Source organism: Micromys minutus (genome assembly GCF_963924665.1).
Source record: "Micromys minutus genome assembly, chromosome: 9".
NCBI classification, from domain to species: Eukaryota; Metazoa; Chordata; class Mammalia; order Rodentia; family Muridae; genus Micromys; species Micromys minutus.
Window position 1 is genome coordinate 62,892,289 of NC_137978.1, and position 25,898 is coordinate 62,918,186.

A 25,898-nucleotide genomic window follows, 5' to 3' on the forward strand; every position below is an offset into this window, starting at 1 on the left:
AAACAAACTGAATTTTTAAAAAAAAATGAAAAGCCACAAAAACTTGCCTGTTTGAGTCAGGGCCGCTCTATGAAGCCCTGGCTGTCCTGGAACTCAGGGCAACCCTCTTGTCTCCGCTTCTTGAATGCTGAGGTAACAAGCATGCATTCGTGCTAGACCCAAATACTTATTTTTTTTTTTAAGTGCAAATTTGCAAAGTTAAAATACAGCATCAAGTTGCTGAGGGGCAGCCTAGGGACAGTGTGTCTACCTGGTGACAGGGCTTGTTGGGGGAGGCTGAAGCTCTGCCCTGAAAGCTGAAGGAATGAGGAGGAGGAGGGAGGACTGGAGGGAGAGAGGAGGGGGGGAAGGGAGGGAGGGGAGGGGGAAGACGGAGATGATGGTAGTTGTCTTAGTCAGGGTTTCTACTGCCTGGATGAAATTCCGTGACCACAGGAAGAGTTTATTTCCCTTACTTCTAGGTCTTCTTGGTCACGTTCCATCACTGAAGGAAATCAGGGCAGGAACTCAAGCAGGGCAGGACCCTGGAGGCAGAAGCTGATGCTGAAGCTAGGAAAGATTTCAGCTATGGCTTGCTCAACTGACTTCTTGTCACACAAACACATCACCATTAAACCATAAACCTCCTTACTTCCTCATTCCCAAGATCTCAGATCAATATCACAGCACAAGCCATCCCAACTTTCAAAAGTCCCAGCTTTACAAATTCAAACACCTTTTTCGAAGCTCAAGTCTTTCTAAAACATACATAACCTCTCGGAGCCTCTAAAATCTCTCGACTGTGGGGTCCTGAAAAAAAAAAAATCAAAGGAACTTAAACACTTTTTTATGCCGGGAGGACAGAACCAGGACACAGTCACAATCAAATCAAAGCAAAGCCAAAAGTCTAACAGTTACAGCACAAAGCCAGACTTGCCATACTCCGGATTTTCTGGGCTCCAAAGAGCTTGCCACAGCAGTTTGTTCTGAGCTCAGGCTGACTCCATGACGCCACTGCTGCTGTCCTCAGTGACCGCTCCACGGTACTGACATCTCCAAAACATCGGGTCTCTGCAACCAGTCGTACCTACGCCCACAGCCTCACCCAGTCCCTCTTGGGAGCTCTAACTCTGCCACATGGTTCCAAGCCTCAACTTGTATCCACGATCCCTTCAATCCTGGGGTTTTGCCCACCCGGTTACACCTTCACCAACAGCCTCTCTGGGCTCTCTACGGGGGCCCCAGTCTTGCTACACAAAGGCACAGCTGCTCCCCATGACCCCTCCATGTCCTCTAAACCAGTACCACCTGGGTGACTCCTACACATTATTAAGTTCAAACTTAATAATGCAGCGTCAGATGAAGCCTTTCTCCCCTCCCCCACCTCTGAACCACGGCTTCTGTGTGCTGACCCCAAGGAAACACTTTTGGATTACCATCCTCCAAGATGGTAAATTATGTGGTCTCTTAACCACTGCTAACGTCTCAGATCCAGCTGGTGGATGCCGGTTGTCTCAGACTCACCAGGCTGTCATTCCCTTCCGTGGTGCTGGTCTCTTGTTAATCACAGGTCATGCTGCGGCCCCAGCTGACCAGAATCACAGATTCCTAACTGGAAATATGCAGGGATTGCAAAGCTGGTACAACCACTCTGGAAACCACTCTGGAGGTTCCTCAGAAAGTTGGACATAGTACTACCTGAGGACCCAGCTATAGCACTCCCGGGCATATACCCAAAAGATGCTCTAACATATGACAAGGACACATCCTCCACTATGTTCATAGCAGCCTTACTTATAACAGCCAGAAACCGGAAAGAACCCAGATGTCCTTCAACAGAGGAATGGGTACAGAAAGTGTGGTACATTTGCACAATGGAGCTATTAAAAACAATGACTTCATGAAAATCTTAGGCAAATGGATGGAACTAGAAAATATCATCCTGAGTGAGGTAACCCAGTCACAAAAAGATACACTATGCACTCACTGATAAGTGGATATTAGCCCCAAAGCTTGGAATACCCAAAATACAACTCACAGACCACAAGAAGCTCAAGTAGAAGGAAGACCAAAGTGTGGGTGCTTCAGTCTTCCTTAGAAGTGGGGACAAAAATATTCACAGGAAGAAATCCACCTTCAAAGTTTGAAGCAGAGATTAAGCAAAGGTCATCCAGAGACTGCCCACCTGGAGATCCAGCCCATAGACAACCACCAAATCCAGACAACATTGCAGATGCCAAGAAGTGCATGCTGACAGGAGCCTGACTGTCTCCAGAGGGGCTCTGCCGGATCATGACAAATACAGAGGTGGATGCTCACAGCCAACCACTGAACTGAGAACAGGGTCCCCAGTGGAGGAGTTTAGAGGAAGGATTGAAGGAGCTGAAAGGGTTTGCAGCCCCAAAAGATCTACAATACCAACCAACCAGAGCTCTCAGGGACTAAACCACTACCCAAAGAGTACACATGGACGGACCCATGGCTCTAGCTGCACATGTGGCGGAGGTTGGCCTTGTTGGGCATCAATGGGAATAAAAGCCTTTGGTCCTGCCAAGGCTTGATGCCCCAGTGTAGGGAAATGTCAGAGTGGGGAGGTGGGAGGGAGTGGGGGGCACCCTCATAGAAACAGGGGGAGGGGGAGGGACAGGGGGTTATGGAGAGGAAACCGGGAATGGGGATAACATTCGAAAGGTAAATAAAACATATCCAATAAAAGTCTTAAAAAAGAAATAAATATGCAGTAGCCCAGAGAGAGTCTTTAAGGGGCTCTTAAGCTTTCCTGAGGAACCAGCCAGGCTGCTCTCGTGCACCGCTCTCAGCCTAATCCTCCAATATTTCAAGCTCCCACAGAACAGCGCACTCCATGGCTCTTCCGGCCTCAAGTTCCAAAATCTTTCCACCATCCTCCCACAACACATAGCCAGGTCTGTCACAGCAACACCCCACAGCTTGGTACCATCTTGTCTTAGTTAGGGTTTGTTTTGCTTTGATAAAACACCGTGACCAAAACACAGCTTTAGAAGGAAAGAGTTTCCACTCACAGTTCCACAGCCTGGTCCTGCACTGAACAAAGTCGGCAGGACAGGAACTCAAGCAGGGCAGGAACCTGGAGGCAGGAGCTGATGCAGAGGCCATGAAGGAATGCTGCTGACTGCCTTGCTCGGCCTGCTTTCTTATAAAATCCAGGACCACAAGTTCAGGGGTAGCACGGCCCACAGCAAGCTGAGTCCTCTTACATTAATCAAGAAAATGCACCACAGGCTTGCTCACAGGTTAGTCTGGTGAGGACATGTTCTCAATTGAAGTTTTTAATTCCAAATGACTCTGGCTTGTGTCAAGTTGACCAAAAAAGCTCACGAGCAGAGCAGTGGTGATGAAGGTGTTTATGTCGAATCCCAAATCTGCCCCCTTCCCAGTGCTGAAGCTCAGAACTGTTCAGGGCACCTCAGGGCTCCGTGTCCAAGGCACTTTGGGGACCGGGAAATGTGATCGCAGGCCCCAGGTGAATTGGAAGGGTTCCTACCCTTGGCCCTCACTCTCTGGATGGAGCTGGTCTATATAACAGGCTGTGTGAGCCAGCCATAGCCAGAGACTTGGGAGTTGAGGCCTGACTGCTGTACACTAGCCAAGGCAAAGATGAGGCACTTCCTAAAACCACACAGAGGTTTTTGAAAAATGAACTTTGGAAGGTAATGTTCCCCTCGATCCATCAGTAGAACGTGGAACATGGGACCAGCCTCCAGGATGACTCAGTTGGTCACACGCTAAATGCTTTAAGAAATAGGCTTCAACGCATCCTGTGGCCTTTGTAACACACCGTGGTGGCAGAGGACAGATGAGGTCATAACTTCTAAACACAGGGTCTTCTTTTCACAGTGGGTAGCATCGATGGCTCTCTGTCCTGTTGCCAGACAGGCTGAGCTGCGGGATGGAGCTGGTGCCCATACGCATCCACTGGCAGAGCCAGGCTCTCGGGATTTTTCTTTAACTTTTTGAGACTCGGTTTCATGTGATCCAGGCCGGTCTCATTTTTGATATGTAGCTTAAAAGTGATCTTGAAATTCAGATTCTTCTAACCTCCCATTCCCAAATTTGGGGTTAGATGTGTATACCCCTCTTGGATTGTTGTTGTTGCTTTTGTTTTGTTTTGTTGTGGTACAAGGGATCAATCCTGGGCTTTGTGTATTGGGGGGTAAGGGGTGCTGAGGTACATATATGAGCCAAGGACTCAGGCTGATGCAGGAAGGTGAGCTGTCTTTACAAAACCACCAGGAAGGAACCGCAGTTACCAAGGACCCTCCCGACAGAAGGGTCCCACCCTTAGGTACTAGGTATAGAAGTGCTGAGAGGGTCTTCCTCTTTTGGGATACCACTTCTGCACCCAGAAAAGAATTGACGGTTCCTACTGCCCTGTCCCCGCAGCAGCCCCCAGAGCTGGCTCGGAATTCAGCCAAGGAAAGCCGTTCCTGCAGCTGGCTTAATGCTCTGAGTGCCTGGCCCCACGAAGGTGGTCTTGTTTCAGTCAAGGGAGCTGAGCTCTAGGGCAAGGGTCAGGATTTCCGGGCTCGGTGGGGGCAGCCCCTCCTAGCACCAGCTTGGGGCATTAGGGTCGCTGTGCTCTGAGGTGAACAGTTTTGCCACAAAAGAGAACACACACCAAGGTGTCACTCTGAGTCTCCAGACTGCAGCCCACTGACAGACTGCACCCATCCCTAACCCCAGGCCACCTTTCCATGTGTACAGCCCACCCCACCCCCTCAATTCTGGGTCTCCGGTCACCTGTTGGAGAGGAGCAGGCAGAACTAGCACAGCAGGCAGAGTAGCCCAAGGGCTAGAATCTTATCAACTTCAGAGCCAGCCGCTGCAACTAGAGAGAGCTGAGGGTTAGATGAGCTAGCTTCCGGGAGCCCACCCCACACTCCAGATGTGCAGGTTGATACCGCTTTCAAAGCTTGCTTTCAGGGTAGGCAGTCCAGTCACCTCCTGCTGCTCCAGGGCAGGGAGGGATAGCTCTTCTCTCCCCCTGGAAAAGGCATTCCAGGAAACCATTCAGAGCTGGGGGAGGGGAGAGCATCATCCACAGTAAATCACTCTCAGATCAGTTTGTGACTGCCAAGATAATGTGTCCTGAGACAAGGGTCTCACTCTAGCCTAGGCTGATCTCAGCCTTAGGGTCTCGGGGTTCCAGATGTCAGCCACCACCCTTGGCCTTTGGTTTTCATGACCAGATGAAGTATATTTTATAGGTACCTCAAATTCAAGCTGCAACCCAAATTCACCCTGTCTCTGGCATCTCCTCTACCTGCTGAAATGTAAGAATGGCTTCCCGCTGCCATCACCGATCACTCTCAGCTGCCATTAGCCCTGCCACAGGTGGCCAGGGCTGCTGCTTGCTCCTGTGCCGAGGCTGGCAACTGGGCCTCCTCCGCTGGCTCCTTGGCCACCTCTCCCGCTTTCAGATCGTTCTCATCCCACCCTCCCCCTCCTTCTCATTCCACCCCCACCCCCACCGCTTCTCCAGACCCCAAGTCAGCTGCTGCTTGGCCTCTGTGCCTTCTCTGTTTTGCTGAGGCCTCTTATTAGAGACCAGCCCACTCACTGATTTCCCTGAGGACCTCATGGGGAGGCCTGTGCTAGCAGGCAGGACATGTGTGCGCCCCTCGAGCCCACTGACTTACTCCCAGGACCTGTGACGGGGGCCAGGCACACATTAGAGCGCTCAGTGGACAAGGGGCTGAATGAGAAGTTCCACTGTAGCCTCGGCTGTCTCCGAGCTCACTGCAAGCGCATTGAACTTGTGGATGATCCTCCTGCCTCAGCCTTCCTAGTACTAGGATCAAAGCAGTGCACTGCCGCACCCAGCCCAACCCCCACTCTCAGGATAAGCATGGTCCTTGGTATCAGTTTCACCAGCCCGTACACCCCCACGTCACGGAGTCTCCAGTTCTTTCTCCCTCAGCACTGTGCTACTGCTGGTATCTATCACAGCATGCGCTTAGTCCCAGCGCCCCAGAGTGTGAGGCCAGCCTGGTCTACAGTTAGTTCCAGAAAAGTCAAGAGTTAAATAGTGAGTCCCCGTCTCAAAACAATGTGCAGTTTCCAGCTTTGCTTTGACAGGAGCTGCCAGGCACCTCCTGAGTTTTCCTCACGGTGACAAGATGGCCACCACTACTCCATCTTTACGTTTCTTCTTGGCTACTGCTGACAGGCCTAGCCTGGGCTATATGGTCAGGGCAGATGAGGCCCAGCCCCAGCACGTTTTACTCCTCAGTGAGAACCCAGTGACACTTAACAATGCCTGTCTCACGCTGGAGGCGGCTGAGCCCAGGAAGCTCCCTTTGGTCAGAGGATGGCTCTGCAGATGGGGCAGAGCAGCTCCTTTAGCCTGTAGCTGTACCAACTGCACCGCCAGCGAACGCAGCCCATCCCATCACAAAAGCAGCCAGACAGAGGCAGCTGTCAGGAGCCTGGTAACTTTATTCTAAGAGCAAGGTTTAGAAATGTACCGACCCAGGGTGAGCCTCCTGCGGAGCGGCTGCTTCCCCAGGCTCACTGGGCTGTGGACACACTAGGGGGCTTCCAATGCCTGCTCAAGCTTGGGGGCCAGGCCTTGGGCTCTAGTCTTTGAGAACAAGTGGTGCTTTCACTTGGTCAGCCATGTCCTTTCCGCTGAGGGCCTCCACAATGGCCAGCGCAAACTCGAAGCTGGTCCCAGGCCCGCGGCTGGTGAGGATGAGGCCGTCCTTCTCCACGCGGCTCTCTGAGTAGCTGTAGTGACCTGCAGGGAGCAGACAGTTACTCTAGGTGATGACAGCCACAGAGCCCTTCCTCCCACACACTGCTGCTGCCATTCCTGGTCCTCAGTGAGTAAATGACACACAGGCTTCAGCTGTTACCGAGTCTGTCTCCTTGGCCCTCCACAGCCCTGCAGGGAGATAAGGCACTGGGGCTAGGTGGGTCGGAGGGACCAACGGTGCACATGGGCGAGAGCTCTGGGGGCACTGGTGATGGACTTCTCCACTTCCTACTTTACCACAGGCCAGGGGGGAGGCAGGGCAGCGGTGAGAACAGAAACAGCCTGATTCTCTGCAGCCTCAGACCACACAGGACTGGAAGCTGCCTCCCCTGATCCTCTGAGCAACTAAAGCAATGTGGGCTCCACCAAAGCTCCCCAGCTCTCCCCTATGACTGGACCCACACTCCAAACATCCCACTTGCCCTCCTCTTACTCCTCTCCTCTCCTCACCCTACAGCCCAGGGCTGCCTTTCAGGAGCCTAGCTGTGTTCCCAGAATCCAAGCCCTTAGGCCAATGCAGTGTGGTCCCGGAGAAGGCCGGCTGACCCCCACAGGGGGGCCTGCTGCCGGTCCTGGCAACTCTCATCCCCTCCAGCACCCGCAGCACTGGGTCCCTTTGCTTCTCTAGCACCTGCTATTCAAAGTGCTTGGGGTCTCTTCTGTCTCTGTTGGACCAGAACACAGAAGCAGGTTTCAGTCCAGGGTGAAAGTTCACTGACTCCATTCCCCCAGGCAGTCTAGCCACTGTTGAAGTAGGGCTCTCGACCAGCATCCCACCCTGGCCGCCCTGTTTCTCTCGGCACCAAGGGCGCTGTTCAGTGCATATTGTGCAGAGCCTGCCCAGGCTCTCTGGGCTCTGGCCTCAGCACAGAGGCAAAGAGAGGAAGGGGTGGTTTGGGACGGAACCTTAGGGAAGAAATGGATGTTGGGAAGTAAGGACAGCCAGAGTTCTGGAGGGCCTCCAGGGCAAGGGCTCCTGTAGGAGCAGGTTTGCTTGCTGATGGTGAGGGGCAGGCACACAGGCGCAAAGGATGATCACGAATCTCCACGCAGCTCAGTGGGAGCCACCAGCATGGCCCCGACCTGAGATGCTTGGGCACAGCTTCATGTATCCCGTGTCTGCCAGAAACAAAAAACCCAGGACAGCAGAGCTCACTGAGAGCCCTCAGAAGCAAACGCTCCTCATCTGTATCTGCTGATCAGAAACTTCCCATTTACACTACAGCACGGAAAATGGAGACCCCACTGGAAGGAAAGTTTAGTTCACCCAGCCCTACAACGGGGACAAGGCATTTTAAACGAAACACTAGAAACCCAGCCTAAACCCTAGGCAGGAAGGTTAAAAGGCTCGCCCAGAGGTTAATAATTGTCAATGGTCCCCCCCTAGTGGCCACAGTGAGGAACAGCCTCACGAAGTATACCAACGCAGCAAGCTGCTGCGGAGCCTGGGAAAAGAAAGAGTGCTGGGATTTGGGGTTCAGGATAAATTTACAGACATGAACTAATCTTCAGAGAAAGTAGAACACGAGGCAGGAAGTGAAGGCTGCCGCCTGTGTGTGCAAATCCAGGTCCAGTCCCTCCTCAGCCTGCCCTTCAGAGCTGCCTGAACTCTCTCTGAGCCTTGCTGTCATGAGAATGGTGCTCACCCAACACAGTTCTGAGAAGTATCACCACTGTCATGGCAGGGGAGAGAAGCTTTTCCCTTCCCGGTGGTTTATCACGTGTGCTACGGAGCCCTCAGAAGAGCCTCACCCAGAACAGTCACACGGAGGATGGCTACAGTCCCTCAGACTGCTTTTGAGGGGGCACAATGGCCAAACAGTGTCCTAAAACCAGGACTTACTGATCCCATGCCTAGCTATGACACAGGGGTGGGGGAGCCTTGCCAAGGCTTCAGAATTCTGAGGTCCCACTGTGTACTCTCAACATCCATGTTTCAGAAGCTCAGGTGACACAGGACCAGCGCTTACTCTGTCCCCTCATGCACACAGTCACACAGTGCATCCTCAGTTCCTCCATTCTTCCCACTGTGACCCCACTCCATGAGTTCCACACAGACTCAGCGTCTGTACTTAACCCCAAGGGCCAGAGCTTTAACAGCGGTTTCACTCGGTTTTACGGACAGTCCCCCTCTATAACTGAAACAGAGTCTCAGGCTTTCAGGGAAACAACACTCGGGACAAAGCTAAGAGCATGCAAAAGTACAGTCAGAGCAACCCCACGTGCCAACCGAGAAGACGCTCGGGAGGCTGGCCCGCAGCGGAGCCAGTCTGTGGAGCACCTTGAGTCATGGGTGGTGTGGGTGGGCCCAGCTACGGGACTTTTAGAAGCTGAAATGTGCCATGAGGTAACGCTTGCCTTTAATCCCAGCATTTGGGAGGCACAAGCTGGTTTACAGAGTGAGTTCTAGGCCAGCCAAGGCTACACAGAGACAGTGTGCTCAGAGCAGCTGGGATTGACAATGTTAACAATTACACCAGACACGCTCTGCGACTGAGCCTTAGCCTCTAGAACAAAAGAGGGTACTCATTTTTAAAAAATGCATTATATACTATTTTACTTCAAAAAGGGAGCTCTAGATATGCCCAGATATGAAATTCAAGAATGTTCTCAGGGGCTGGGGAGATGGCTCAGTGGTTAAGAGCATTCTCTGTTCTGGCCAGGGGACCCAGGTTCCATTCCCAGCACTCATGTCAGACACTCGGCTCGCAGGGAATATTACGTTCTCTCCTGGCTCCTGTGCACAGCTCTGCTCCTGTGCACACACATAACTAAAAATAAAACAGTAACTTAAACAAGCTTCTCGACAGCATGGGTTCCCACAGGCAAAGAAGCAGAAACCAGCCATAGTCCATACCAGGAGCCAAAGAAACACAAGACACAGGAAATCCCTCTAGCAGTGAAGCCAACCTACAAAAGCTTAAAGCAACAACAAGGTTAAGGTGAGACACTACGGCTTCACAATGGCACACACCTACATGCCCAGCTACTTGAGACTGAGGCAGGAGGATGGCTTCCGTCCAAGTCAAAGCTACCTGTGCAACAGTGAGGTCCCATCTCAAACACAAAGGCCGGCTGCAGAGTGGCCAATCAGATCTGAATGAGATGCTAATCAGAAAGGATGCAGGGATGCTCTAGAGCCACAGATACTTCACAGGCCTTACTGAGAAGCAAAGGGGGAAAAAGGAGGAAAGAGGAGGGGAGAGGAGGGGAGGGGCATCCAGGTTCGCTTCACCCCGCATACCCTGTCTGCTTGCTTTACCATGAAGAGAAATTACTTTCATAGATTTAATAAAACGCAAATGCCCAGCTTGTACTCAGGAAGCAAACACATCACCAAGGAAGCTGGCCTGCCACTGAAGATATTGCCCCCAAGGTCTGTTGTACTGTGGGTAAAAGGCATTTGATAAATCTGCTGTCAGGGTTTAAATTCTACCCTTGGGTTGCTGTCAAGGATTTGGTTAAAACACTAACTAAATTAACATTCATAATCCTTCTACTTTTGAGTCAGGGATCTAACACCCTGTACTCTGAGACTGGGATGCTCCTCTGTACCAGCCTAGGCGAGTGCACGCAGAGGGAACAAGGCTGTTACTCCATGCCAGGGGACCCTCCAGTGTTCTAGGATTCTGTCATAAGAAAGCACAGGGTAGAGATACACTTACTGCCATTCATCATTTTGTCCTTAGCCAGCGGGTGTGTTGTAACCTTGCTTCCAAAACCGATTTCGTGAGCCAGCAGAGCTGTAGGACCTAGGAATGAGATGCATGTATACACATGAGAGGTTAGAGAGAAAAACCTATGCTGTGAAACCAAACGCAGCCATGGGAGGTGGCACATGTAGTTCAGGCCAGCTTGTTCTACAGAGCCAGTTCCAGAGCGAGTCCCAGGCCAGTAAGGACTGCATAGAAGGCCCTACCCCAGAAAAATGAAGAAAAACCCAAAACAGTTTACTAGGAGTACTCTTCTAAATCCAATACCTCGAGTCTGAATAGTCACAACTCTAAATGCCATTGCTTAAACACCATGTGAGCACATCTGGAGAGGTTGCATGGCTGCCTTCTCTACCATGGTAAGCAACTGACTACTATTTGCTTGTTTTGGGGGAAGGGGTCAAATGCATGATTTAAAAATCCAGACAAAGCAAGTTACCACTGCCATTATCTGAGCCTGATGAAGGCCATACCAAGAGTTAGCTCTGGGAAGTGGCAGCAAGCTCAAGGCAGCAGACAGACGCCCCTCCCCTTCCTACAGCACCACCTGGTGGACACTTGAACACTCAGCCAACAAAAGCTCCTTGGGCGCCCTGGTTCCTGGTGAATCCTGACACTCCATGTTTCTGACCACCTGCCAGGGCCCCTCCACCTCAGGCTTCCTTCTCTCCCTGGCTCAAAGTGAAGCTCTTTGTGACTCCTCCTCAGGAAAGCCTCCCCGGAATGACTTTCCTCTGGACTCAGCAGCACCAAGAGTGCTGCTAACAACTGAGTTCCTTACCGTAGTAACAACAGATCAAGGGTGACACAGGACAGTTAATGAAATCAGCACAAGGGAGCCAGTGAGCCAGCTAAGGGTTCTAGTCAGTGACACAGAACACGATGACACTGCAGTTTACTTTCAGACAAATCTAAGGAACAAACCCAGGCAAACCCTAGGGAGGTCGGTCTCTCAGACACCAGCCCACTGATGACTTCCTGCCTACAGTCAGGACAGTACAGGTTACAGGGACTGTAAGACCATCAACTGACAGAAATTCCCCGGGTTTCAGCACAGCAGGAAGCCAGAGCTATGGGAGCTTAGGGTAAGATGCTCCCAGTGCCTTCCTATGCAGCAATCCTGGGGTCCCCTGCTGCCCACAACCTCAGTCACTTCAGGGATTAAGAATTGCTTTGCATGTCTGGTTTTGGTCCTGGAAATGGAACCCAGGGCTTCCTACATGCTAGGGATATACAACTCAGCCATGCTCGGTCCCAAACTGGGAACTCATCCCCACGTTTCCCCCCTTTCTTTCCTTCTGTGGAGAGAGGCTCTCCGGTGTAGCTCAGGATAGTCTTGAACTCACAGCTACCCCCACAGCACCGCAGTTATAGCTTGGTTTCCCAGCCAGCCCAAATGGGATTTTTTTTTTTATTTAATTTTATCTTTATTTTATATGCATTGGTGTAGGGATGTCAGATCCTCTGGAACTGGAGTTACTGACAGTTGTGAGCTGCCATGTGGTTGCTGGGAATTGAACCTGGATCCCCTGGAAGAATAGCCAGTGCTCTAAACTGAAGAGCCATCTCTCCAGCCCCCAGGGAAAATTTTAAAACAGGAGAGTATAGCACAATGCTGTATCTGAAGGATGGCTTTGACAGTCTGATGTCATTTCAATAAGACAGAAACAGCCACAGATGTCCCTACAGTATCTGCTTTGTCCCTTGGGGGGGAAGCCAGGGCACCAGAGCTAGGACAGAGTCCATTGGTCCCCAAACAAAACCATCCATCCCTTCAGTAACTGACTCATTTGTTCTGTGACACACTTAATGAGGAAGACGCCAGATGCCAGAACATCACCTGATATTAAAGCAACTGCACGAATTTAAATGGGCCAGGAAGCAAACTGTTAGAGTTTCAAAGCTCAGGACATGTCCGAAAGACCTCATCTGAAGCGAGTGCTCGGGAGCACTCAGGCCAAGACTCAGCATGCACCCAGAGGCAGGCGAGCCCGGGGGAAATCTGTGGCGTTTGTGCCGGTCAGATTCTTGCTGACTCTCCTGGCAGGCCTAACTGCTGGCACAGAGATGTGCTGGAACAAGCTGTTTGCTGGAGTCCAGAAGCCTTATTTTCCCTGAGGTCAACCAAATAGGGAAAACACTGAGCTTCACAGACTAGTGACCTAGGGCAGAGAGAGACAGAAAGCTCAACAATTGGGCTCAGTGCTGCCATGACACGAGTTCATGCCACCCAAACCAAACAGCCAGTGTGGGCGCCTTTTGGCTTCATGAAGGCAAGCTGTGTGCAGTCAAGCTCCCAGAGACAGGCCAGCCCCTCAGCCAGCTGCATGTTCCACACCCCGCACTTACTCACCCGCACAGATGGCAGCTATGAGGCCCTTCCTGTTCTCCTGCTCCTTGAGGATTTCCTTCACCATAGGCGACTAGAGAGAGAACCCAAACACCCAGTCACCACTGACACAGTCTCTCACAGGAGAGCTTAACTCACTTCTAGCCATTTCCCAGAAAGCATTCTAACTAGTACCAAAGTGTCCAGGTTCCTAATGTGTCTGTGTTCTCAAGCCTGGCCAATGGCATTCACCCCAAGAGAAAGGCCCACCACAATAAAGACCGGAAGGAAAAAAGCAACGTCACCAAGGCACATAACCCTGTCCTGTGTTCTAGATGAGGCAGAAGTAAGGGGACACAGGGTTCAGCAGCTTTGGATGGCACAGGGAAAAGAAACAGCCCACCCCCTACTCTCGCCTCCTTTCCTGCATGACTCTTCACATAGAGCTGCCTGATGCCATCCTGTATCCACACTGTCACTGTGGCCCCCCAGCTGTCCTCCATCCAATTCTGTAGCCATGGCAGCTGGGATGCTTGCAGCCCTGTGCCGGTCCACACTCGCTAAGCCTGTGTGCAGCCGTAGTCTGCGGCCATGTTCTCAGAACTGTGCTCTGCAGTGTTGGACTCACGGCTGACCTCGGCTGTTTCTCCCGTGCCTACAGCACATCCCTGAAGCACAGCAGAGCAAACGAGACACAGCGAAACAGATGCTGTGAGAGCTTCTTCACAACCTCTTTACTTAGGCGTGACCGTGCAGTTCCTACCTCAGATAAATTCTGTGCACCCAGATTTCCTCCTGGAAGAACAACCACGTCGTATGGTCCCTGTGAGTTGGGAAATAAAGGGGAACAGTTCATTTTTACTGTGTTAAATGGCAACCCAGTATCTGCCAGAGAGTAGTGTGTGTGAGGGGGAGGGGGCTGGGGTGGAGTTATATGTATCTCTGTGATAGAGCACATTCTTAGCATGCATGAGGCCCTGGGTCTGACTCTCTAACACCAAACTAAGTGAGTGCCAGGAATAGTAGTGCACACCCACAGAAGGAGGTAGAAGCAGCAACGTCAAGGGTTCAAGGCTGCCCTCAGCTACTTACTAAGTTTGAGACCAGCTACATACATAAGACCCTGTCTCAAAACAATAACAACAATAAACTAATCAAAATGAAACAAATAAATAAGGGTGTGTCCTTTTGGTGAAACACTGTAATCAAAAAAATGCACCCACATGGTGGCTCACAACTGCCTCTAACTCCAGTTGCAGGGGATCCAACACCCTACCCTGTACACACCCACACACCCACGCACGCACGCACGCACGCACGCACGCACAATGACTTTCTTAAAATGTAGAAAAATCTGTGATGGGAAATGTATGAGAGGAAGCCCTGGGAGCACGTGTAGTATATGCACTGTGGTAGAGGAAACAGCACCGAGCACAGGGCCTTAGAGCCACCACACTCGTGCACCAGCACAGACATGCATGTAAAGCAGCTGACAGGGTCCAGCCTGAGAAAAGAGTGCATCGCTTTGACTTTATGTATGTCTCTGCCATGTGACCTTTTCAACAAAAATACAGGCAGTGATTTTTAAAAGGTTAAAAAAAAATAAAAAAATAAAAACCCAAACACTCAAACATCCAAGAAACCTAATTAACTTTAAACTTGCTGACGTTAAAAAGGAGAGAGTGAGAAAGTGATCATAGTAGCACACGCTGCAGTGCGTGCCGTTTATTCAGTCTTCCTGGTGCTGCGCACAGCGCCCACAACCTCGCTAGGCAAGTGTTCTCCTACTGAGCCACATGGCACCCATCCCCACCTAACCCAGCTACTGACACAGGATCCAGCCCCTCCATCCAGGCCAAGTCCTTCTTAAGGGAAGTCTGTTCTAACTGCAGTCACAGATAGGGCCAAAAGCCGTTCCAAAGAAGGAATAAGCCCCAAGAAGGAAAAGTCCACGTGGACAAAACAAACCTGTTTTTTTGCATCTTCTAGACTGGTATCTGGACAAATCATTACGTCACGGCTACACTGCACGGGGTCCTTCCCAGCCAAACCCGCAATGGTGACTTTAATCTAGACAAAGAACAGACGTTTAAGAACATGAAAACACACAGACGAGGGGCAGCACTCTGACAGACACCCATCCTGTGGTTTGTGAGTAACTTGTCAGGGAGGACAAGACCAAGCCCAGGCAATGGCAAATAATACCCAGTCTCTTCTGGTTTGCCCGGGACAGTCCTAATTTGTAGCTGAGCTGCTACTCTGGCTCTGCCTGGCTAGAACATCCTCTATTTCACACGTGTTGAGTTTGGGAGATAAGTTACCGGGGCCAACCTAATAATAACCCACGGTTTGAGGGTAATGTCCTTATTCAAACCTCACGGGCTTTTTCTAAAGCAGAAGTGCCCAGCAAACAACCAGAAACACTCTATCCTGCAAAACACTTAGTAAGTGACATTAGAGACAACTTGTCAAAATCCAGTGATGCTGACTACACAGTCCTGGCCCAGCCACCCCACCTTCAGGTATAGAGCCTGAAAAACCATCATGTTTGCACAAATAAACCCCACAAGAGATTATTTATTACAGAGGGTGCAGAGATGGCCTGCCGTTAAGAGCACCGGGGCTTGGTTCCCAGCACCGACATGGTGGCTCACAACCAGCTATAACTCTAATTCCAAGGGATCAGGCATTCATGTGGTGCACAGACAAGCATGCGGGCAAACATTCATATACACAAAATAAACGAAAGCCTTGGCGTAACTGCTCCAGTTTCCTAAGGCTGTCATTGGAGGGGGAGGGGCAGTGGCTTTGCATCCAGCCCTTTGCTGTCCCAACTGTGCAGCAGCAAGAAATGAGGAGAGCAGAGTGTGAACAGGCTGCCTGGGCCTGAGCCCTGCTCCAACTGGAAATCAGTGTGGCTGCGCCTCTCTGCCTGGGGTTCGTGAGAAGAGGCAGAGAGTTAACCTAACGGGCCTGCTGTCAGGTTTGTGGAAGGAAATGCTCAGGGTGAACCTGGCAAACGTGAGTGCATTCCATGCTCCCTGTTATATAAACACACAATGAGGAGCCAGGTTAACATGTGAGACAGCACACAGCCCCTGACCTCCCCCTCCTTTTAAAATAGGGAGAGCTAGCCCACGAGGGAAACTCACCCCAGCTCGCCGCATGACATCCACAGGAATCACTGTCTCCATCTCTTCTGCTCCTTTGGCCAGGATGACCAGAGCTCTTTTGGAAGCCATTTCTATTTCTTAAAGACTTTTAAAAAACAGGGGAAAAACATTCAAAATGTTGCCACTGTAACAACCATCTGTTTATGCAGAGAAAGCATGGACAGGTGGGATAAATGAAAGAAAGCTGCTTAGGTTAAAACCGGTTCACATGGCAGCATTTCAGACACTTTAATTCTGGATGGATGGCCAGGCTGGGGAGATGGCCTTCGGTTAAGAGCACAGCACCAAAGTTTAGTTCCCAGCACCCACAGGGGGACTCCCAACTGTCTGTGTATCTCCAAGGGATACAGCGCCCTCTTCTGGTCTCCACTGACACTGCAGATAGAACACGGATACGCAAAAAACAAATCCTTTTTGTTTTTAAACGGTAAATCTGGGATTGCTAATGTGTGCTAGTACTGTCTGCATCTTCCCCTTCTGTGCTTTCTTAGGACCAATTTCTTAAAAAGGCAGGTCCTATAATGGGCCCTGAATAACAGTCACACTATGGAGAGGCAGGCTTTCTTAAAATACTCTTGAGGGAGGGAAGGAGGAAGGAAGGGAAAAGAAAAGAAAGAGCAAAGAGAAGAAACTGAGCGAGCTGGGTGTACACCTCTAGTCTCACCACTCGGAAGGAAGAAACAGGAGTTATCTGTGAGTTCAAGGCCAGCCTGGTCTACAGAGTGAGTTCCAGGATAACCAGGGTTACGCAAAGAAATTCTGTCTCCAAAACAAAACAAAAACAAAAAAAAAAAAAAAACAAAAAAAATAAAAATAAAAATAAAAAACCTAACCCAACCCAAATTATACAAAAAGACACCCCCTCCTCCCCCCAAAAAAACCCCAAACCCAATTTCACTGGTAAAAAACCAACTTGTAAATCTTGAAGGTTTTGTTGTTGCTGCTTCAATAAACTGCTAAAATGTCAGGACGAGATGGGGGGGGAGACCAATGGTGCAAAATCTGACCACACTACTAATGATTAATAAAGACGGAATATCCCTTTAGGAGGTCAACCGTGCTGCGGACGGGAGCACTAGTCGCCACTCGGAGGCATTTTCCGCGTGTTTTCCCTGCACGATCCCCATACATCAGAACTTTGGTCAAGCCTTCCAGTAACTGTGCTCACTACAGTCCTGAGGGTGCTGTGCAGAGCTCTGGCCCGGCATGCACCGCGGCCGCCGCCCCCAGCCCGCCCGGCCGGGACCCTCCCTGGGCAACGGGCAGACCACAGCCCGGCAGCCTCCTGCCCCGGGGCGCTGACCTGCAGCCGCGCCTCTTCCACCCACGCGAAGCCACAGCCAGTCCCACAGGAACCCTGTACCCGGCTCACACAAATTTGTACACAGCACGCATGCGTGCCGACCACGCTGAGGCTGCGCACACACCCCTCTTCCGCCTCGGTGTACGTTACGTCACATCCGGTTGTGCCCAGGACCTGGGGTGAGGAGCGCACAGAGGATATACTACGGCTGCGCAGTCGCCTGTAACACGTTCCCCGCCTCCAGTCAAGAATACGAATCACCTTGCGAGCGCCTGTGCGGTTGACCCTCTCTACCAAGAGGATAGAGAGTGACTACGAGTTCGAGACCAGGCTGGGCTACAGCTTGAACCACCCTTCCTCCCACCCCCCGCTGCCGCTTGTCCAACGCAGGAAAAAGAAGGGAAGAGAAAATAAAAGCCCAGCACAGTGGTCTACACTTGTAACCCTAGCATATGCGAGTTGGAAGCTGAACTTCAAGGTCATTTTTGAAAGACATCTTACATCACATTTTTTGTGGGCTGTTTCCCTTTCTTGCCCCTTACTATGACATTCCCTGGATTTGCTCCTGGCCTGCTAGTACTTCGTTTCAGGTCACCCCAGGCCTGTCCCTCTCCAATAAGTCTGGTCACCCTGTCCCCTGGGTCACAAGGGGGCAGGAGGGAGTCAAGGTTTAAGAGCTCTTGCTGGTTTTGCAGAGGACCCAGGTTGGGCTCCCAGCATCCACTTAAAGAGACTCATCACTCCCTAACTCCCGATCCAGGGGAATCTAATGCCCTCTTCTGGCCTCCACAGGCACTGCAGTTATGTGCACACAATAAAATGCCCTACTGCACCCTGGAGTTCTAGAGCAATGCTGACATCTATGATAAGATAAATTATTTAACTATCTAATTTTCTTTTTTTTTACACTTTGGGTTCATTGTGTGCGCATCTCAACCCGTGCCAAAGGGTGCATGTGGAAGCTCACAGAAGACTACTTGTCTTAGTGTGTTCTTTCTTTTACAGGGCTCTCAGGGATGGAACTCAGATCCTTAGGTGTGCTGCAAGCACTCTTACCTGCTGAGCCCTCCCACTGGCCTGCTCCTAAGTTTTTAACAAACATCTTTCAGTTTACAAGGGGGAGACTCATCCTCACCTGGTCCCTTCGGTACCCACCACAGAGAAAGGCAGCACATTTGGCAGGTCTCAGTACTTTCAAGAAAGAAGCTTGCCTTCCTTCCTATAGAGACTGAATACCCCACAGACACTGGCTGACCTCCATTATAGGTTCATATTGGAAATCTTATAACTGGGAATTCTTACAGTGGGAGTCGTTTATTTAATTTTTAAAATTGTTAAGTTGTTTAGACAATAAAACGTGTGCAACTGTTTTAGGAGCCGTGGAATGGACTGGCTCTTCACTATGTATGTGCAAAGTGCAAAGGGAAAAGGCAGAGCCAGCCTCTTCCGCTTTGAAGGTACGGAAGGAAGACCAAGGCAACTTGTCAGATGCATGCTTCAAGATCCACAGAAGGTTTGGGGCTCACGCTCATGTCTGGAAGCCCATGTACTTAAGTAAAGGACGAAATCCCCTCTAGAGGAACATGATGTTCTCATCTCTTCCCTTAAGGGTTAATTCGGTGATGCAGTTCAGGGACCTGGCTGGGAACACCCCAGGAAGGCAGCTTCACCTTGAGAACGTATGCTTCTCCTTTCTGGAGTCCTTAGCATGGAAAGGCACAACTATTCCTTTTTCTTCTGTTTCTCTTCCTGACACTGGCGCAAGACGCTTTTGAACTCCTTAACTTGGAGCTTCCTCACTCTTTTCTAAAGCTCCTCTCCGCACTGTGTGGCTGCCCACCACCATGTCCTCTGTGCCAGCTCATCTTTTCCAGTCTCTCACTCTGGGGCAGCTTCAAGGTGAACAGCTTGACTCCCTGGGTTTTTATTTTTAAACTCGGCTACCTTCTCCCCACACCCATTCTACCCATTCTTAAATTATTTTAGTAATGAAGGGACCCCGATTTCCCCAGTCTCTATGACTCCATAGAGATGTCCAGGTTTGTGGCAATACATCCTTCTTGCCTTCTAGGTCTTTAATTGGCAGAGCATATGAACTCATTCCTGCACTCTAGACAGGATCATTTGGAAAGCTGAGTCAGGATCTCAAGTTCCAGGCCAGCCTGGGCAACCGAGGGAGACCCTGTCTCAAAGGACCAATGTGGGTGAAGCTGTAGTCGTAGGGTGCTTACATAGCTATGGGTCAGGGCCCCTCATTCCAAACTCCAGAGCTAAAAAGAACAAGAAAAGAAAGGCTCAGAAAGCTGGTTGGCTACTGTGGCATGAAACAAACTCAAGAAGAAAAATAAATAAATAAGGTGAGACTCATGGTGGGATGGTGGCAATGCCATGACAATATTTTGACAGGACAGAAGTTCACAGTCCTGACAGCTCCACGCCATCAGCAGGGACTGAAACAGAGCAGAGTCAACTGCAGACCGTTTTAAAACCCACCTACTGGGGCTGGAGAAATGGCGCGGTGGCTAAGTGCTGCAGAAAACTTGTGTTCAATTCCCAGCACCTACGTTAGGTGGCTCACAGCTGCCACCTGTACAATGCCAAGGGCTCCTGTGACACCTCCTGGCCTCCCAGGGAATTCGCACACACACACACACACACACACACAACAACAACAACAACAACTACACACAAGAACAACATCATTAAAAATAAATCTTTTTACAAATCCTTGAATGTTGTTACCTATGGGAGCTGGATTCTCCTTCCACCCCCAGAAAGGTGCTTTTCCCTTCCAGCTGTATGATGTGGTTTCCTTCCCATCCTTGTGTCAGTCTTGACAAGGGAATGTTGTCTCAACCCAGGATTGAGCAAAGCCCTGATAGGAAAGCCACTGCCATTGCTCCACAAATGACACATGTGGACCCCTCCTGCCCTCAGTCCTTACTACCCCATTTAAATGATCCCCTTCTGCCAAGGCTGGCCTCATAGAGATTTGCCTTCCCCTGCTTCCCAAGTGCTGGGGTTGAAAGAATATGCCACACACCTAACTGGATCTCAGTATTTCTAGCTGGAATGCTGATGTTTGTTTTCTCTTTGACTTTGGAAGGTGTCCGTCTGTGGTGGTTAACACTGTCAACTTGTCAAGACATGGAGTCATCACAGAAACAAGCCTCTGCACCTAAGTGGGAGGAATTTAGATTGGGTGCAAGTGGAAAGAGCACTGTAAATGTGGGGAGCACCATTTGTGGGATGGGGACAGTTCCTCCCTAAAGGCTCAAAAACAAGGCATACCGAGCACTGGTATCCACACTCTACTTCTCGAGTGCCAATGCAATATGACTGGAACTCAAGCTCTGGTAGGGATGTCTTCCGGGTCATGATGAGCTAGCCCCTCCAACTGTAAACGAGAATAACCTTCTGTTCCCTAAATTACTTCTTGCCAGGTATTTTGCCACCGCAAGGAGAAGAGTAACTAATACAGAAAACTAATCATAGTTTTCATTTTACAGATATGAAGACTGAGGTAGAGGAGAATAAAGTGACTCTATAAAATCTTGCAGTCTTGGACAAATTCAGATAACCTGATGCCAAAATTCACACTCTGCCCACCACACACGCTGCCAGCATTAGTTAATATTGCCAGTAACACTATGACAGCTCAAACGTATTTCTCGCTACATATTCACCGAACAAAGTTAAAAAAAACAAAAAACAAAAAACCCCAAGCATTTACCAAAATATATTGCTGTAATTCTGGTCATGACGACACCTCTTAGAAGAGCCCCAGGGCCATCCACGAATTCACCCAATGTTCCTCAGATCATTATGCACTGTGGGGAGAAGTACAGGCTAAAACTTCCCTTGGGTTTCAATAGTCGGTGAGCTGAAGCAATTGCCATATTTAATCTCATGTCTTATATCAAGGTCATCTGAGCAGATCGTGACTCTAACACGTGCCATTTGTAGCGGGAAGTTAACATTTTTAACTCATTCGTGCTTCCCTTAACCTAAGCCGCAGAGGAAATGCCTTTGGGACGTTTACCAAAAATAGAAAAAAAAATTTTGGGGCGGGGGACGGTCCTACTTTGCAACTCAATGGACTAGAACTAGGATTCGCCGGCATCCTCCTGCCTCTGATTCCCCTATAATGGGTATAAAAGGTTTGAGCCATCACGCCCGGCTGATATTCCTGTTTCCAATGTCGCGGAGAACTTCCCCCTCAGAGCCCACAAAAGGTCAGGTCGGCGCGACCGGAGTGTGGGCGAGCCCTGACCTTTGAGGTCGCGCTGGCACAAGGGGGAAATTCTGACTCGGAGATCTATGAGGGGCCGAAAGCCGCTTAGCGTCGGTCCGGACGGTGTGAAAGCTTCTCCGGGATGAACCACCCGGAACGACTCCCACGGAGCACCGCCCGCAGGAAATGAGTCGGTTGGCCGGCAGAAATGCACGGCTTACTTCCGTCAGGGTGGCTCCGTCGATTGGCTGAGCCTAAGCGTAGTGGGCAGGGGCGCGAGCGGCTCTTGCGGGACTCAGTGCGCTTGCGCAGCTTGCGTGCTCTCACCTACTGCACCACCGGAAGGTGTATTGTCCCTGCGGTCCCCAGGCTCCCTGAGGTCACCAAGTACTGCGACCTTGCGGACTTCCCGGGCAAGAAGGCGACTTGAGGGTGTTACGCGCTTGCTGCTGACTGCTGCAAACGGGCTGGCCAGAAAATGACAGTTTACCGAATTCCCTTTCTGCTTTTTACTATGAACTCAGCGCCTAATTAGTTTATTGAGGACAAGTGGCCAGGCCTTAAAGACTTTGAGACACAGTCAAGGTGGATAGAAGCTAATATAAACGGGACCCTTCTTCTGTAGGTTAAATAAAGACAAAATGCTTGAGTGAGGGTGTGCTCGTTTGTAGTTCTCTGAATCTGCAGATTTGGGCAGTGACTCCGAGGTAGGCATTAAAATTAATAGGAAATATACCAGCTACATTCTGCCCACATTCCACAGTGTGATTCAACATCTGTAGTCTTATGGCTCTTTGTCCCAGAACAATAAGGCTGTGTGCATCATGTATGTAGCTGCCTCCTCTCCTGGCTGTGAATCACTTGAACAGCGCTGTGTCTAAACATGCCTCACAAGACAGGAAGACGTTCGTGACGGTTTATATTGATTTCTGAGTCCAAGGGATGTAACAGTGGACAGTGTCCTTCCCGGGTTATCAGGTACTGTCTGGTCAGTGGGAGAAAGACCAGCATAGAAGATAACACCCAGTCTTATGTCACTGATGACGGAGACGAGTTCTGAGAACTGCATTGTTGGTTTTGTGTAGACGTCACAGACACTCGTATGCACACTCAGCATCAACATTATTAGGCAAGCACCTTCTGGGACCAGGCTGGTGTGTGTGGTCTGTTGTTATATGCAGCACATCACTCTGTGTGAGTGAGTGTGTGTAGTGTGTATTATACCATGAAGGACTCCGAAAGATGAACAGGTATTGTGTAGATCGGTAGCAGTTTAGAGGGTTTTTTTCCTCTTCTGAGATGGAAACACAAGTAAGATGAATCACACAGTGGGAGGAAGAGCATTTCAAACTAGAGAGCAGCAGTGAGCCTGTCAGCGTGTCACAGGGTGTTTAGTGTGTTGACAGTCGAGAAAGGAGGACACGGTGGTATGCCGAGCAGAAGCCAACAACCAGGACCAGGTGTGGACACTCAGCCCATGGACGCTTAGTGGAGTGACTTTGCTGACTTGAGAAAAACACTTTTACGTGTAGTTGGTCAAATGCACGCTAAGCACACATTTTGCCTCCAAGTGACACTGACAGCCCCAAGAAAAACTTGAACGACCGAACTATAAATCTTGGAAATTACTTGTGGTGGAATATAGTGGTGTGTGTGTGTGTGTGTGTGTGTGTGTGTGTGTGTGTGTGTGTAAGACAAGTTGCACACAGGTATTTTAGAACTTTGGCTTAGTGTGGCAATATTTAACTGAACAAAACAAACAAAAGGCAATGCTTATACATCGATCCTTATTAAAAACAAATGTGAGGGGGCAGCAAAGAGACATGCAGGAGAACCAAAATGATCTGGAATTATTTGGATTGTGTGCCACCATTTAAAAGCTCAGGGGTATCAGGGATATGACTCAGATGTGCCCACAGGCTTTTTTCAGAAGCATGAGGATACAATTTTTTCCCCAGAACTCAAAGTAAATGAGTTGGGCAGTGACTCCGAGGTAAGCATTAAAATTAATAGGAAATATACCAGCTACATTAACAGTAACCCAAGCATTGTGGCATGTGCTTGCAATCCCAGCACTGGGGTGGAGGAGACCAGGATCCTCTGGGCTCTCTGACCAGCTAGTCTAGCCAATGAATAGGACAGGCCCATTGAAAAACTATAGAGAAGGGGAGGGATCTGCCTCCTGATGGTCTTGTTCTTTATGTGAATAGCAATAAAAATTGAATGCTAGTTGACAAAAGCTGAACTTATGAAGTAATCGGGTGAATTTGGGGATTGATTTGGATTGCGTCTTGTGTGTGCCATTGCATTCTCCTCCTGTCTGTCCCTTTCCCCCATTCTGCCTGAAACAAAAGTCATACAATTCTGCTGTTCCTTGGGGATGATTCTGCTGTGCATGTCACAATTGTCATCAGTTCAGGGAATATATTTCTTTTGAGTGACATTCAATTACTTTCTTAAAAAAACATATTTATTTGCTTAATAATTTTTGGTCACATGCTCTTGATTTCCTCCTTTTTCTCTGAGAGTTGAACCCTGTACATGTCAAGTTTATACTATACATTCTGATTAGCTTTAATCATTAACTCAACCTAGAACCACCTGGGAAGAGTTATTAATAAGGGACCATCTTGATCAGGTTGGCCAGTGAGTGCATCTGTGGGGAGATTGTCTTGTTAATTGATGGAGGAAGACCAACCAAGTCCACTGTGGGCAGCACCACTCCCTAGGCAGGGGTCTGAAACTAAGGAAAAACTGAGTTGAGCACAAGCAAGCAAACATGCACACATTCATTCCTATCTGCTTTTGACAGTGGATATGGTGTGACCAGCTGTCTCTAGCTCAGGCTTCTGTGAGTCCTCTGCTTGGATGGACTGTACTCTGGAGTCCTGAGATAAAATAAGCTTTTCTCCTTTAAGTTGTCTCTTTTTAGGATGTTTTATTGCAGCAACAGAAATGAAGCTAGGATAACCACTGAGTCAAAAAGATTGTGTGTGTGTGTGTGTGTGTGTACATCTCGCATGCTTGTGCACACATGAGCGCGTGTGCCATTTGTGCAAGTGCCAGAAGAGGAGCTTTGATCCCTTCAGGGTGGGCTTACAGTTTCAAACTGCCAGTCATGGGAGCAAGCATCGCAAACTCAAAAGACCAGCCAGTACATGCAGCTTTCTCTCCCAAGCAAGAAGTACAAGCATGGCTCCATGTGGCCGCTGATGCTACTCCTCATCACATCTGTGTGAAGTGAGTGGATCTGCCATTTCTGGGTAGTCAGCCATTCACGTAGCTGTGGTTTCTGCCTTAGCTCTCAAACCACTGAGTCTACAGTCTCACCCCTGCCTGCTGAGTCAACACACTTTTTTTTTTCATTCACAGGAGTAAAACCTACTCAGCAGCTCCGGAGTCATCTCTCTTGCCCCAGGTTCAGGTTGCCTTCTGAATGAGAAGTGCTGGGTTCCATCCTGGCATCTCCCTCAACTTTGGTTGCTGCTGGAAACCCTGCCCCCTCCGGTAGCAACCTGCAGCCTGCATAGGCCTAAACCCAGCTCTTTGCTGTCTGAGCAAATTACTAACCCCTCATGCCTCAGGCTCCTGGCCTATAAAACATAATAGTGTGCTATTCAGGCTCTGATTCCCTCCTGAAGGTTCTGCTGGACATGACCTTATAAGGGGAAATGAAGTTTAGCTCGGCTTCCAGGCTACCTGACCTCCTCCATGGTGAAAGCCTCTCCAGCTCATCTCAGGACAAGATTTCCAGGGTTTGGTCACACCTCAACCCCACTCTTGCTCCAGGCTGGCTCCCCTGGCCTCAGGCTTTCTGGCCCCACTCTTCCCCTTGTTTTGTAAAGGGGAGGGATCATCAGACTCCAGCCTCTAGGTTGGGACTGGTTTGGTACTGAAGCAGAACCTGGTTGGTAGTGACTTCAGCAAGGTTGCTGATTTGGTGTTTTAGAGACTGGAAACGGGCCAGGAGGAGCAAAAGTTCCCTGCACAATTAGAGGGCAATGTCCTGTCCCTGTAGGCCCATGGTATCCACAATAGGTTCGTCTAACAAACATTCTCCAGTGGTGGGTATTGGGAAGATCAGGGAGGGGCCAAGTGAGCAGCTGTGGAGAATGGAGCGTCACAAACTGGAGAAGAGAGAGGCCTGTGGGGGGCACATGGCCTGGGCAGCAGCCGTCAAGTCATGGATGTCCTTCCAGGAAATGTTGTTCTCTCAGGAGTGGCACCTCCTTTGCTTCCTCAGTTCATGGCCCATCAGGGAGAGACAGGATGTCTTCCCGTTGTGGTGGTGTCAGCCATTTCTGCCTGGGATACAAATAGGCCTGGGCAGGTCCTGTGGAAAGACAAAAAACCCTTTCCAACCATGAGGAG

General features: G+C 49.9%; 1 protein-coding gene across 1 annotated transcript; it reads right to left on the reverse strand.

Annotated features, from left to right (window-relative positions):
- Nucleotides 1-6,438: 6,438 nt before the first annotated feature.
- PARK7 (Parkinsonism associated deglycase) lies at nucleotides 6,439-17,433 on the reverse strand. The gene is made up of 7 exons (XM_080921180.1): nucleotides 17,294-17,433; nucleotides 15,970-16,075; nucleotides 14,786-14,887; nucleotides 13,581-13,640; nucleotides 12,842-12,911; nucleotides 10,441-10,527; nucleotides 6,439-6,757 (listed from the first exon to the last, which is right to left on the reverse strand). Exons 2-7 carry the CDS (start codon nucleotides 16,057-16,059, stop codon nucleotides 6,597-6,599), a joined length of 570 nt encoding a protein of 189 aa, XP_080777306.1. The 5' UTR covers nucleotides 16,060-16,075; nucleotides 17,294-17,433; the 3' UTR covers nucleotides 6,439-6,596.
- Nucleotides 17,434-25,898: the final 8,465 nt, after the last annotated feature.

What these genes read in the sequence shown, in the direction of transcription:
- PARK7 (XM_080921180.1), bottom strand. Translation starts at nt 16,059, where the DNA reads ATGGCTTCCAAAAGAGCTCTGGTCATCCTGGCCAAAGGAGCAGAAGAG. An exon ending in ATGTCATGCGGCGAGCTGGG is followed by an intron (nt 14,888 to 15,969) that starts GTGAGTTTCCCT and finishes TTCTTTGTCTAG; the next exon opens with ATTAAAGTCACCATTGCGGG. An exon ending in GTGCACAGAATTTATCTGAG is followed by an intron (nt 12,912 to 13,580) that starts GTAGGAACTGCA and finishes TTCTCTCTCTAG; the next exon opens with TCGCCTATGGTGAAGGAAAT.